Here is a 16,285-nt window from a genome sequence, read left to right as displayed (position 1 = left end):
TTGCTAGAAAGTGTAAACAGAAACCTTCTCTCACAACTACATGACATTTGAGCCGTTTTGGAAAGGGAATCCAAACTACGGCGATCTCGTGTGGCTGCGATTTTCTGTTCGCTTTTGAGCTTTTAAGAGCTTGTAATCACCTTTCCACATATTTTGCACCTACAACACAACAGAGTAAGACATGGTGAATCTTTTCATATCAAATAACGGTAATGTGAATTTTGCTGCAAGTCAACCTTTAACAACTGCAATTGTGATAGATGTGTCATGCAATTTTTTATCTGACGATTGGTGTAAACTTAACATCATTTTGCATCATGAAACTTTAAGTAATAAACTGTTGCTAAAATTTTTTCCATCTTTGTAGTTATACAGGCTCGGTGGACAACTTTGAGCACTATATCACTGAAGTCTCAACTATTATCTATATACCGGTATATATATATAAAATTGATTCCTCACCCCGGTTAACCCGTATGGGTGGTAGTTTCTGCTCTAACTCGGGTCTCCTACCAGAGACCTGGGAGTTTGAGCACTCGCCTCAAGATCTTAGCTGTTCCCAGTAGCGCACTTTTCTGCAACTCACCTGAGTTGATTGCTGTTGGTATTTGGGCAAGCCACATTTTATGCGCCGGTGTTATTGCGCCCAATGCCCCAATGACTACTGGGATTACGGTTGTTCTTACATTCCAGCATTTTTCAATATATATATACATATATATATATATATATATATATATATATATATATATATATATATTACATTGTATATATATACATTGTATATATATACCTTGTAAATATATACCTTGTATATTCAATGTATATACATTGTATATATACATTGAATATACAATATATGTATATATATCTACGTTCAATGTATATATATATATACAATGTATATATATATTATCAGGAACTTTCCAGACCTGCTGATATTTCTACATGAAACCATCAACACTCATTCACATTATTACCTCTACTTGCCTAAAGAACGACAACCTTGAGTAGATAGTGTGAAAACACACAATCTGCATATATTATCTATGGCATAGCTGGATGTCAGACTCTGACATTGTACTACAGGTGGTTGCTGTTAGCCAGTTATTGCAGAAAGTACATATAATATCTCCTTTTTTCAGAATGGTGAACAACAAGTAATCAGTTATAATAGACTGATGTCCAAGTTAAACTAGTGCTCTCTAAGGCTATTCAAGTTTTCCACTCCGCTATGAATATGGCTGCTGAAGCTATAACTTTTACCAGTCTGCTGCCTACTGCCTGGTCTAGTACAGAGTACAGAGTAATACCAGTAGATAGTTTACATAATCAGCTTTATTGATCATAAATGTGATATATATATATATATATATATATATATATACATATATTATAGCTTTTATCAACCAGAAGATTCTACCAAAAGCCTTAATTAGGGCAAATGGTTCTCCATGGCCAGTCACAGACACAGACATCAATGTTAAACATGAGTCCTGCTTGACAGTTGTGTGTCTGTGGTGGGAGAGTATCAGTAGCCTGAGTGAACTGGGCAAAGTTAGTACCAGCTACTGAGGAGTATATGTTACCATTCTCACTGCAGGTGTCTGAATGTTCAACTTGTTAATCGTTGACAAGCGGGTCATTTAGAAAATATTGCAAAAGTTGTCTGCTCATGGTATCCAAATTGGTATAAGCAAGCAACTTTCAAACTCCCACAGTTGGAAGTCTGTATAATTGTGCGCTTCATTTCAACAGCATAATATGTTTTACGAAGCAAAAAACTACATAGATTAAACCATTGTGAATTTAATAATTATATAATAGAAATAATACCATGTTTAATTTTATTAAAAGGAGTCTTTGATAAGGGGTTGATAAGTCAAGGGTATAATCATCCTGTGAATCTTCTTTTAAACACCAGTAACTGTGAATAACTAAAACCACCAGGTGTGAAAGTCTTACCATACCTAAAAGTGTGTAACTTGTCATACCGTATCACATTATATTTTGTACCATGAAGTACCGCAGCTACTGTGTCTCATCAGTTCTACAGTATTTTCTTTCGCTATTCTAAATTTGATTGCTCTGGTACTATCTAATCTAGCTATTTAAGACTGGTACGCTGAAGGCTGTTCTGTTGGTGTGAGTTTAGCGCCAATACGCTTTAAAACTTTAAAATATAGCATCAGGCAGCAGGCAGCAGGCAGCAGGCAGCTGGTAGCTCAAAGCAAGGCTGGAAAGTTTTAAAGCTTCTATACAAAGAGTAAAGATTACTTTGGAAGTTCTAGTCAATCTGAAGGTTGAGTCAACTAATTTTAAGAGACATGAGAACTAGTAAATGCTTTGGATTTGTCTCATCTTAAAAATGAGAAATAATAGCTTTAGCTACATATGGACTGGTCCACGGTCAGGGGAAGAACCGGGGCATGTCATGGCTGAAGGCCAGGGTAAGGGGGAGAACCAGGGCAGCGACCGTTGCATGTCATGGCTGAAGGCCAGGGTTATAGGAAGATTTGATTTACATAACCGGACAGAACAAATGAACCAAGTTTGAGTAAAGCAACTGACCTCGCAGTATTATCAAATACCTTACTTAATATAAAAATAAACTTTATTTAAAATACTCTACCAAGTGAAAGCGCTACAATGAAGTGTATCTGCGTTAGCTGACCTACATTTTAACTGGGTTGTAAGCGGTGTTGATCAGCAAGCGCGTGACAAACACAAGCAAAGGCCATTTTTTATATAGCTTGTGTTGACCAACTTGAGCATTGAAGAGCATCATAAACTCTCAAGTGATGACGGCATTTTTATGTAACAGATAAGAATAACATTGAAGCACATTTCTTCATACCGTTTATCACTAATCTTAACATATATCTGTTTCAATTCTTGATAGTTCCAACAAACAACTTTTCGTTTGTCTTAGTGACTTTTCTTTGTAATGTAATATCATCTAGCCTACTGGCAGTATAATATATAACAAATTGTATAACTTATTTACTGTCCCTACCACCTCCTTCTACTAATATACTGTCACTATTACAGCCCTTTACTAATATACTGTCTTCACTACCTCCTTCTTTCGATATGACCGATTCCAATTGATTTGCTGCCAATGGGACCTAGTACTACTACTACTACTACTACTACTACTACTACTACTACTACTACTACTACTACTACTACTACTACTACTACTACTACTACTACTACTACTACTACTACTACTACTACTACTACTACTACTACTACTACTACTACTACTACTACTACTACTACTACTACTACTACTACTACTACTACTACTACTACTACTACTACTACTACTACTACTACTACTACTACTACTACTAATATTACTATACTACTACTAATACTACTACTAATGTTTTGTCACACTATAACTTTTAGATGTTGAACAGTTATTCTTTGAGAATTTGAATTTTCGTAATACATACATGTATTAGCCTATCAACTACGTACATAGCTTGATCTCTGCACTTGCTGTTCTGTGCCAGCAGCATGTTTTACACTGGTGCCACTAGTAGGTAATTCAAGCCTGCCTTGTTAGTCTGCATGGTTGAGCTGGCATTTGGCCAGTTTGAGGTAATATTTACTCTATTAGAATATTTGATGCTATATAGTTTGGTTTGTTTTTTAAAAGTAAGGTTATGAACTATGTCACACTTCTATTAATTATTCACTTTTTTTTAAATAAAAAAGTCAGGTATTTGAGAGCTTTTAAAACGTTCACACCGGCATGAACACAGAAGAATATTAATACTAACCAAACACCAGCGTTGCATGGGTATTAAACACAGCTTATAAACAGTGGCTGGCAGTGTAGTTGCCTGTCACTTTCCATTAGCCTGGCTAATTACCAATAAATAACCAATTTGAGTAAGCTACTACTTGTATTGCTAAACGTACTAAGAGCCATGACAGCGAGCTTTAGTGACAGTAAGGCAGAGTGCTATGCGTATTTTAACTGAAATAACGACTCATATCACCTAATGAATTCACTGCATCTCGAGTAGCTTAATTGGCTGGGTTATCACCTGGTCTTATAAATATAGATAATAATAATATATTACCACTACTAATAAAATAAATATAATTTTAAATAAATTTCAGACACTTTAATGTTGATGGTAGTACAAAGAGAAATCATTTGCCAAGTTCTTTGTTTGTCAACATGTAGAATAAAATTACACTAGTCATTCAATTATTAAACAGATGCACTAGTGATGAGAGCTCTTCAAGCTGTGCCAATACTTACCTGATTTTAATGTGATACTAGCAAGCAGCAAAAATATGATTATCTATTATCTTTATCTATATCTATATATATATATTTCTCAAAGTATGTCCGTATGTCTGTCTGCATTCCGACTATAGTTATTATTAGAACAACGGTAGCTGGACAACAATGCTGACACAACGTCATAGAGTACCGTCATTGGAAGCCTAGCAGCTTAGTGGAATTTTCCATTGGCAATGTGCCAGGTTAATAGCTTGAAAGTTACAGTTGTTTGACAAAGTTTTAATACCTTTACAGTTGTCTTTATTTTTCTCTTAATTTGTTTCAACTACACAAAACACTTCTCTCATGATATGTAGTTTGAACGTTAGAATGGGAAATGTTTTTACATGTTAAATACAAATCAATTTTCTGTCCAAACTTTTTTATTACCCGGGCAACGCCGGGTAGCACAGCAATGAAAGAAACTGTTTTGCTAGATATTTGATTGCGGAACCTCCCGGAACCTCCCGGAACCACTCGAAACTACCCAACAAGCTATTATGGGTTGTAGCCTATCGCCTATTATTGATTAGGTGAAAAGCTAACCCATTATGCTACACGGATATTATTTATTGATTTATCTGGGGTTAAATATGCATAGCGACCCTGCGTTACTCACAGCGTCACTAAAGCTTGCTCTCATGGCTCTGATTAGTAAATTAAGCAATACGGATACTAGCCTACCCCAATTGGCCAATGGCAACTACATAACCTGCCACTGTTTATAAGCTGTTTTTTAACACCCGTGCAATGCTGGGCATTCGATTAGTATATATATATATAAATCTCTGTGTTTGTCTGTCTATCATCTGTCATTCATGTGTCTATATACAGCGATAAAGTTTTTTAAGTTAAAAATTTGCTTAGTACTGGATTTGAACTCACAACCTTCGCGTGTGCAAACAGACGTTCTATCCACTTGACTATATGCACGATGTGTGAATACACAATTGTGCACGTATTCATTACATCGATTAAAATACTCATTCTCATATTGGTTATTACTAGCACACTATATTATTATTATGCGTAATGTAGCGATTATTAAGCTGGCTTCACACACGTCTCTTATTACAGTTATCATAAAGATTTAGACTAGCTTGAGTTACTAGCTTACCTGGTAAGTTACTCAAACATATTGGGAAATTATTCTTTTACTCGTGCAACGTCAGGCAATCATCTAGTAATACTATATAAATACTAGCTGTGCTACCTGGCGCGGCCCAGGTAATAAACAAGTCCTTGGACAGAACATTGATTTGTATTTAACATATAACATGAGAGAAGTGTTTTGTGTAGTTGAAATATATTTAGAGAGAAAGTAAAAGCAACTGTAAAAGTTTTCAAGCCTTGTTAAACAACTGTAACTTTTAAACTTCATATATTATATGAGGAAATGGTTTTGTGTAGGACAACTAAATAAAAAAACTCAACTATAATTGGCCGCATTCTTTGCCAATTATTGAGCAGCTATTAGTAGTAGCCTTAGTGCATCTCAGGCAACCTTTGATGCAAACTATTCTGGAGAGTGCTACCTAGCCTGCAGTGTTATGTAATCACTTTATATATATATATATATATGCACTAATTAAAAACCTTGTTAATGCCAACGTGATATGTTTTGTTTGCGGTTTTACCTTTCTGATGGTACAGAATATGAATGAGCATGACAATATCATACAGGAATCTTGACTCACGTGGTATACTGCAAATTCTAGTTCAGTGAGTTTACTGATATACTTCTTTATGTAGGCCTGGAATTATTATGCTTACAGACTACCCCGCAAATAGACCACTCAGAAGGTAAAGCACCCAACAAGCAGACCACCCAACAAGCAGACTACCCAGCAAGCAGACCACCCAAAAAGTAAAACACCCAACCGGCAGACTACCTAACAAGCAGACCACCCAGCAATCAGACCGCCCAGCAAGTAGACTACCCAATAAGCAGATCACCCAACAAGCAGTCGACCTAGCAAGCAGACCACCCAAAAGGTGAAGCACCCAACAAGCAGACCATCTAACAAGCAGATCACCCAACATGCAGACCACCCAGCAAGCCGACCACCCAGCAAGCAGACCAATTCTAGATGAACATTGTAACAACTCCTTATCTGCTACTTACCGGCTCCTCATCAACTTACCAACCTACATTATGTTGTTCTGCAAGGGCGATAGTAATGTATAGGGTTTATGACTGCGGAGTTGTCTACACTTACTGTAGTGGTAACAATACTTCTCAGTTCAAATGATGGTGATGTTTTTTAAGTTGCAATAGCTGTGGACTGCTAGAAATAGTTTGAAAAACGAAATCAGTTTGCAGGAAGTGCCAACAAAAACAAGGAGTGTATCAACAAGTGTGCATATCTTGTGTAAACCCAAAGCATTCATTGGTAAATCCACTTAGGTGCTGTTTTCAGATTGGACGTCAATAAATACACAAACTATATAAACTTGAATAATTAATTAAAATGTTATAATTGTTTCCCTCATGAAATGACCCTTTGTGTAGTTCTCAAGTGGGTCTTCCATAAATGTTGTTGTACACTACTTTCAAACTTGAACTTTCAAACTCGAACTTTCAAACTTGAACTTTCAAACTTGAACTTTCAAACTTGAACTTTCAAACTAGAACTTTCAAACTTGAACTTTCAAACTTGAACTTTCAAACTTGAACTTTCAAACTTGAACTTTCAAACTAGAACTTTCAAACTTGAACTTTCAAACTTGAACTTTCAAACTTGAACTTTCAAACTAGAACTTTCAAACTTGAACTTTCAAACTTGAACTTTCAAACTTGAACTTTCAAACTTGAACTTTCAAACTTGAACTTTCAAACTTGAACTTTCAAACTTGAACTTTCAAACTTGAACTTTCAAACTTGAACTTTCAAACTAGAACTTTCAAACTTGAACTTTCAAACTTGAACTTTCAAACTAGAACTTTCAAACTTGAACTTTCAAACTTGAACTTTCAAACTTGAACTTTCAAACTCGAACTTTCAAACTTGAACTTTCAAACTTGAACTTTCAAACTTGAACTTTCAAACTTGAACTTTCAAACTCGAACTTTCAAACTTGAACTTTCAAACTTGAACTTTCAAACTCGAACTTTCAAACTCGAACTTTCAAACTTGAACTTTCAAACTTGAACGTTCAAACTTGAACTTTCAAACTTGAACTTTCAAACTCGAACTTTCAAACTCGAACTTTCAAACTCGAACTTTCAAACTCGAACTTTCAAACTCGAACTTTCAAACTCGAACTTTCAAACTCGAACTTTCAAACTCGAACTTTCAAACTCGAACTTTCAAACTCGAACTTTCAAACTTGAACTTTCAAACTTGAACTTTCAAACTAGAACTTGCATCTCTTCCCTGAATTCTTGGTAAACTAAGTTTTAGCAAAGTTACTTAGCTGATGAATTAGCAAATTCTAGCTATCAAGTATGAAAATAGGATCCGTCTTTCTTCTATTTTAGATGTCATTCTTACATGAGTAGACAACTCAATGTGGTCTACTCCCCTGGAGTTTTGTGACATAAAATGAATTCTTGTCTGAACCAATATTTTAATGAGCTTATGAATTTTGCTACCAAGTTGGATCCCTTTTTTATGTCAAAAAGTTGCCACATTCACTGGTTTCTAAGGTCAAGATAATTTGACAATCTTTAGTCATTTCATTCGTGTTACCTGATGCACAGCAGATCCATGGAAATGATATGAAATATACATGATCTGTGTGTCTTGCTTATAATGTGGCAGAAAAAGCAGAGTTTGAAGCAGTGAAATGTGGGTATTTGTAGTTGATGTTTGCTACACAAAGACATCCAAGCAAGATATTTTGCCTTCTGTAAGTGATGCAGAAAGAGAACCAACCAGTAACAATAGAATGGTTAAAAATACTGCCATTAAAAAAGCTTTGTGGCTTATACTCTCGGCTAAAGATTTGTGGCTTATACTCTCGGCTAAAGATTTGATTGCCAACAAAATACTACAGTAGAGCAAATTAAAACAACTTTAAATTTTGCTACTAATAAAAATGTTCAAAGTTTTGTCAGTGTTATGATCCAACACAAACAAGCAAGGGGTTGGCTGCAAATGGGTTTTATTTGTGAGATAATATGTTATAACTGCAAAGTTTCAATTAGTTCCAATTAGACATGACTTTCTTGTAAGATTCTATTAGAAGTCTTAGTTTGGGCAGTTGGTTCTCCATGGCCAGTCACAGACACAGACATCAAGGTTGAACATGAGTCCTGCTGGACAGTTGTGTGTCTGTGGTGGGAGAATATCAGTAGCCTGAGTGAACTGGGCACAGTTGGTACCAGCTACTGGGGAGTATATGTTACCATTCTCAGTGCAGGTGTCTAAAAATACAATTTGTTGTTCATGTTATAAGCACAAACAAAAGAAAACTAGTAGTTTAAAACAAATATTGTAATAAAACATACACTGAGAAAGAAGTTGTATACTCATTGCAGAAAGCTTGCTACGAGTGGACAACTCCTTATGAGATTCAAAATATGGATCATGGGCCCATTAGAGAAATACAGCTATGACATCACCTCAGTCAGCTTCCAAGACAAAACTTGGCTAAAATATTTTTTCGTTCAGCTGCAAGAATGTATGATAAATCATGTTTGCTTCCTAACTTGTACTAAAAGATAAAAAAACATCTACATTTTAGAAATCCTTGAAGACATGTAAATTTTGGTTTTGAAATTCGTTGCTGGGCCATAGAATGATAGCCATAGAGTGCCATAGAGTGCAGTGTAAATCCTCTCACCCAAAAGTTATGTTCTATTATGGAATTAGAAATTAAAAGTTCTACTTACGGACTGGTCCAGGGTTAGGAGGAGAGCCAGGGCATTGACTGGGGCATGTCATGGCTGAAGGCCAGTTGCAGACACACTCTTGGATGTCAAACTGGAGACCATCAGGGCAGTTCTGCTCTACTGCTTGCAGGAAGGCAGTCCTCTGGAAGAAACTGCCACAGTTGTTAGCAGAGTTGGGTGAGTAGAAGTTGCCCTTCTCAAAGCAAGTGCAGCTGTTAACTGAAATGGCACCATAACAATACATAAACACTCATACACATATGTGGATCTACACACAAAAAGTAAACATCTAACAAAATATGGAGTCTTTGGCTTATCGTTGCATATGCACAAAACATTAGACTGACTCAGAAGTTTAGACAGCTTCTAATTTTTAAATAACTTATCTTTATAGACATCAAACCTTATCAAACTTTAAAACAGTTCTCAAGCACCTCTGCAGCAACAGCTTTAGTTCAATTTTGCCGAAGTTCTGCAACCTATTTATTGCTCTCAATTTATCCTCTCAATAGAGTAATCAATAGAGTAATTAATAGAGTAAGTGATGAAAACAACTTACTAACGATGCTGTCTGGAGAAGCGGCAGCGAATGCGAGGGAAACAGCAATAGCAAGTAGAAACTTCATTCTGTCTTCTGTAGAGCTTGATAAATGCTAAGTAAAAATTAAATTAATAGTAAAAGATTTAGAAATAAAATCAAAATTTTAATTTCACTTGATTTGTCACTAAAAGAAGAGAGAATCTAACAAACTTAAAATTATTTTGAGCTGCACGCAGATGCTGTTAAATATAGCACACATAATTGAAGTAGTAACTCCATGTATTCCTACCTACAGTGTATATCATATTATTTTATATTATATTGCATGGGAATGACTCAATAGTAGTCAATTTTAAAACTGAGCTACTGATGACAGAACAAATCTGAGCACACTTGAATATTGAAGAAATACATTTTCTCAAAAGTTTTGTTTTCAAAACTTGGCTGTTGAGCTGCTGCCATCGTGCTGCCATAAGATTGAACCAGTGAGCTGAGTTGATAGCGGGATGACTCCAGCATGACTCATTGACAATAATAGCTTTTAGCTAATTGTTGAAACTAAAACAACTTATGAAAAAGATAATGTGATTTAAAACAAAATCACAGAGAAAAAATAGAAAAATACCTCAAATATTATATATTCAAAGTAGTATATAACCTTACCCTTGAACTGGGTTTCAAGCGAGTGACAGATGCCAGAGAATAGCGAGATATATATACGGCTGAACTGGTCATCTTCAAAACTGAAGAGTACCATAAATACTTAAGTTGTGACGGCTTATTTACTAGGATGACGACCTAATGATAAGTACCTACATATTTGCGCTTTCATGATCGTGTTTGCACCATTTTGACCTGTTCAAGTAATACCCGTTATCATGTTTGTATATAGTATCATTGCATGAGCGATAATTCGTAAAGTATTTAAGTAAAATATTCATTCTACATGTATCATCTGAAAGCTGATATTTTGGCAACTCACCACTCACCACTCACTACATACAGAAATAAAAACAAAACTTGAGGCAGTCTGGTCCACTCAACATAGTGTGATATACTGAGTGTGATATATACTCAACATAGTGTGATATACTGAGCGAATTTCTAAATCTGTTAGTTCGGTGCTGCTAATCCTTTTGAATAATTTTATTACAATATGTAACAATAACAATATGAAACATCTTTCAAAGCTTTACTCTAAACATGGCGACCACTTTGATGTCATTAGAAAGTTTTAGCTCAAAATTTATTGGGTACAAAGAGCAGTACCACATAAGACTGCTGAAACTTTGAGTCCGGTAAATATCCATCTGCATGAGCAAAGATTTGGTTATACTATTAAAGATTAATATACGGTTAAAAATTTGGTTTTTTTAATCAAACCAGAGCATCAAAACCTGCTGTAAGGTAGGAGCTCAGGAGATCAAGAAGCCCTGCAAGCAGATCATCAGGAGCTCTAGTAGTAGTGCTGTCATGGCAGCACTAGTAGTGCTGGCATGGCAGCACTACGAGTGCTGACATGGCAGCAAAGTTTAAATATTCTACTGAAATGCAAATATTAGCAGTTTCTATTGCCAGAAGAATTTTATTTAGAGATGGTTTAAGGGCAAGGCGGCCCCGCAACAAGCCTTTTGCAACAGAGATTCAACGACTCCATGTCAAGTGGACGGAAGAGCAGTAGAAGAAGGTTGTATAGAGTGAGAAGTCAAACTTCAACCTTCATAGACATAGACATGGACACGCAAAGCAAATAGCAGTTTGAAGAGGTGAAGGAGAAGTGTCCAAGCCCTGGCCATTCTACCTACTGTTAAACACCCCACCACTGGGCTGCTTTTCATTTGCTGGTGCTAAAAGGATAGACTTCAAAGTAGGTATAATGAATGTTACCGAGTTTGTACCCTGGCGGTAAGAAAGCTGCTGCCATCTGCTGCTACCATGTTTAGAAGTGACTCATGGGAATGGATCCAACAAGACAATGTCTGACTTCCACTGTTACAGATGAATTTACACAAAATTTAAATAAATTTTTTTGGAGAGTGTTGAGGTTTTTTTAACATTTGCGATTGTTTTCAGTGTTTGATATGATCTGATTGCCAACATGTTTCAAGATGAAATTGTTACAACCTCATCACCATATAAATGCTCAGATGAATGCGAATTTAAAGGTACTGAAGCTTTTTGAATAATACTTCTGATTGAGTATGGTTTGAAAGTGTAGGATTCATACAATTTGAAATCACACTTTATCGAAAGCGTGATTGTGACGTCTATAATTACAAAAAGACCGACAGAATAGGAATGCGTAATTCCGCAACCTGAAAATAGCCGATATCAACTGTAGCAACGATAACAACTAGTGATGTCATGTCGGAAAAAATTTGTCTGCTGAGCATTTTAACTACGATCAGGTTTTGTCAATTTTGCACTAGAAACATCCTGGCAGTCAGATCACCTTCAACCATCAGCAAGAATTGCAAGTGAACAATACTGATACTTTCTGGTAAAATCTACTAGAATTTTGTATAAGTTCATCATGGAAACATGGTTTCAGCAGAAACATGTGATTGTAATGGACTGCGTAGTCATCTGACTGCGTCCAATGTACATTATATTTGATAAGTCGTCTCTGACTTCATCTCCGTCACTTTTTGTTCAGATTTGTGTGTTACGTGTTAATAAACGTTGCTGGTACAAAATTCTTTTCATAACACATTCAAAATTTTATTTTAATGACTATACAGAAAAAAAATCTTTTTATGATACTAAATTTTTAAACCAGTCTACCATTGCCAATATTTTATACTGCTTCCGGTCTAAAAACATTGAATATAGTTTATAGTGTTCCATCACAATGGAACAGTCTCTCCCAATAAACTCATGTACTTTAGAAGCTTTAAAGAGATGTCAGGGCCGCTTGCTAAACACAGACTTATCAAGAAATATCTTATTTTCTGATTTTGGTGAAATGGTAAATACTGTCTTTATTGCCGAGTTATGCCAACTTCTGTAGACCCAGCGTCTCGACTAGCTGCAGTGCTGTTGCACATGTAGGCCCAGCGTCTCGACTAGCTGCAGTGCTGTTGCACATGTAGGCCCAGCGTCTCGACTAGCTGCAGTGCTGTTGCACATGTAGGCTCAGCGTCTCGACTAGGTGCAGTGCTGTTGCACATGTAGGCCCAGCGTCTCGACTAGCTGCAGTGCTGTTGCACATGTAGGCTCAGCGTCTCGACTAGGTGCAGTGCTGTTGCACATGTAGGCCCAGCATCTCGACTAGGTGCAGTGCTGTTGCACATGTAGGCCCAGCGTCTCGACTAGGTGCAGTGCTGTTGCACATGTGGGCCTCATCATGCCTTAATATGTAACTATTAGTCTTTCATCTAATCAATAGTGTACATAGAATTAATTTTTAAAGCATTTAATAAATAAGATATTCATGATGTATTACATTAATTATTGGAGCAGCGCAGCTGAGTTTATTCAAACCCTTAGTATTCTTACATTTCACCACTTCTTCTTATCCTTCTTATCGCTTGGACAAAACCTGTAATAGAAATTGCGCAATCATCTACAGGTTCTCTATCAGCTCGCCATTAATGTAAGGAAAGCACAACTCTCAATTATATTATAGGAACAGCAGTAATTTGCTTTAATTAGATGCGGTAATTATGTAGATGAGCTCATGTCTCTCAACGATATTTTGTCTAGAACTTTCTGCTGTTGTAAACGACTCTGATATTGCCTACACATGGTGATTTCCCACACTTGAGGCTTCCAAATACTTGCGTAATCATCGAAAGCACCATGAAGATGAGTTTGGAGAGATGTTGACGGTGTGTCTTATCTTTATTATACCATAAACGATGGGGTGTGATGTGATGTAACTTCTCCATACTCATCTTGTCCCGCTCTCAATGATATGACAAAAGCAGAATGTATCAAAATATTTTCAATTCTTAAACAGAATTTAACCACGATGTTGAAGTCTTTGTAAAGGGTAACTAAGTTTCCATACAGCGATAGCGTAGTGACACAACCCCCGTGTGGCGCCGCAATGCCATCATGAGAACAGCCGTGTCGCTCTCAATCTGTCGTAATTCAGTGTCGATGTTTGGAGGTGGTACAGCTGTGTACTATTTCTGTGCTATGGAAACGCCCTTAGCGACCAACAGTGTCACACTTGTGCTCGCGCATACATGTGGGTCTTGCTTTTCTGTTGCCTCATATGCGTCCCATAACCATTGCTCTGCCATAGTGCCCTATGGAACTATGAGCTGCTTGTCAGCCTAGGTTAGTGTTGCAGCCCACACACTATCTCTACACTGTCTCTGTGTGAAAACATAGTAGATGTGTTTGCTGAAAAGCCAACTGGTTGCCCAGAATAAGCCATGTACTTATTCATCCTGTCTCTTTTGTAAAGAAAAAAACACTGTCTTCAAGTACATTTATTCAGTTTTACACAGATAAAAGAAGCAGTAGTCAATAAATATAACAACAAAAAACTGTTAATTGCATCAAGTTTAAAAAAATAAAGAGCATCCTTTTTTGCTGTAATCTATATTTATTTATTGAAAAAAGACTATTGCACACTATTAGTGTTGGCTTTCTTTGGATCTATTACAAATGTAGTGTGAATTGTTGATTTTCAGCGTTCGAAGTTCTACTACATGTTACAATGAGAGATGGGCTGACATCAACATAAATTTGGCAACTGTTTGAGCGAGTAAGAAGTAGGCTCTTAGCCTGTGAGGCACTGGATTAACAACTAGAGTTGTGAAACAAATAGTGTTGTACTAACTTTTTGTTTATCAAATGCTACACAAGTTGAGTTTATTCAAAAAAGAAACCTTATAGCAGCAATCTGTCCTTATAGCAGCAATCTCTCCTTGTAGCAGCAATCTCTCCTTATAGCAGCAATCTCTCCTTATAGCAGCAATCTCTCCTTGTAGCAGCAATCTCTCCTTATAGCAGCAATCTCTTCTTATAGCAGCAATATCTCCTTATAGCAGCAATCTCTCCTTATAGCAGCAATCTCTCCTTATAGCAGCAATCTCTCCTTGTAGCAGCAATCTCCCCTTTTAGCAGCAGTCTCTCCTTATAGCAGCAATCTCTCCTTATAGCAGCGATCTCTCTTTATAGCAGCGATCTCTCCTTAAAGTAACAATCTCTCCTTATAGCAAGTTCTTTACTGCTGCAATGGTGAACAAAAAATAAAATACATTGGTTGGAGGCTACAGTAGTTTGTACACAATTTGGCTCATATGCTAATGTATGTGCAAAAAGGAAAGGTTGTTGCTGCTTGATAGTTTTCACTTGTTAAGATAATTGCATCAGAGATCAAGCACGGTATGCATAAAAATGCCAGTTAGGCGCCAACCAAACTTTCTTATGATCTAAAATAAGCAGGAATTTACCTAATTTTTTTTCTAACTTGGATTAAGCTACCAACGAGTTGCTTGTTCTGCTGAATGCCAAAGGGTTCTAAATATTTTTTCTTCCCATATGGCATGATAGCCAGGTGCTCACAAGACCACCTAGCTAATGTCTCATCATCTCATATGTCATAAACCCACCCAGCTAACATTCCATATGTCATAAAACCACCCAGCTAACATTCCATATGTTATTAGATCACCCAGCTAACATGCCATATGTCATAAAACCACCCAGTTATCATTCCTTATGTTATTAGACCACCCAGCTAACATTCCATATGTCATAAGACCACCCAGCTATCATGCCATATGTCATAAGATTACCCAGCTAACATTCCATATGTCATTAGACCACCCAGCTATCATTCCATATGTCACAAGACCACCCAGCTAACATTCCATATGTAATAAGACCACCCAGATAGCATGCCATATGTCCTGAGACCACTCAGATAGCATGCCATATGTCATAAGATCACCCAAATAAAGTTGATAAAATGGGTGTAGTAAACAGAGTGCGTAGAGTGGATCAAGAAATGGAGGGAATGAGGCAGGCGAAGCAACTCGAGCCACATGGTTTGATTTATGACATTCTTAAGTAAATGTAGCCATGCGTTTGAGGAATAAAAATTGGGAGTTTTCACAGACATAAATTTATATTTAGCCAAGTGTCTCCATATTTATGTGTTTCCAAAAACCATCACATATGAACATAAATACTTAATGTATCTACTTCATATTTTAACATATTTTAACATTGTATTTTAAACGCTACATACCAACTTGTCAAACCATTCATTTGATTTTAGTGGTTAACTGTTGCCCTGTTAACTGTTAATTGTTAACTTGTTAACTGTTGCCCGTTTATATTTTGTTTGATGATTCATCAATGTCATAATTTGAAAAATAAATCTGTTTGAAAACATTATCACTAATAAAGTAATACGTATAATAAATATCAACACTCAGCTCTTGTATCCTTTACCGACTAGATGACAACTGAGACTGCGTCCTTAGTTGTCATCTAGTTGTCTGAAGTGTCTGATCTTTAAACAACAGGCTAAGGGCTTACTTCTCAGACCCGACATTAAAACGCTTTTTCTGTCATAGTCTGCTTTGATCGTCATAACAAAGTAACTGCAAAACCAGCCATCTGCTTTTGCATTT

At 36.5% G+C, this 16,285-nt stretch overlaps 1 protein-coding gene across 1 annotated transcript in view; it reads right to left on the bottom strand.

Moving 5' to 3' along the window:
* LOC137402525 (uncharacterized) overlaps positions 1-16,285 on the bottom strand; it is an 86,067-nt gene that overhangs the window by 60,071 nt on the left and 9,711 nt on the right. The window contains exons 5-8 of the mRNA XM_068089025.1: positions 10,350-10,429; positions 9,705-9,798; positions 9,146-9,364; positions 8,506-8,677 (exon numbers count right to left, since the gene is read on the bottom strand). Coding sequence (XP_067945126.1) covers positions 8,506-8,677; positions 9,146-9,364; positions 9,705-9,798; positions 10,350-10,429 — 565 coding nt within the window. The remainder of the gene's footprint in view (positions 1-8,505; positions 8,678-9,145; positions 9,365-9,704; positions 9,799-10,349; positions 10,430-16,285) is intronic.

The sequence above is a fragment of the Watersipora subatra genome, chromosome 8 (genome assembly GCF_963576615.1).
Source record: "Watersipora subatra chromosome 8, tzWatSuba1.1, whole genome shotgun sequence".
Classification (NCBI taxonomy): domain Eukaryota; kingdom Metazoa; phylum Bryozoa; class Gymnolaemata; order Cheilostomatida; family Watersiporidae; genus Watersipora; species Watersipora subatra.
This window is presented reverse-complemented; position numbering and strand designations above follow the sequence as displayed.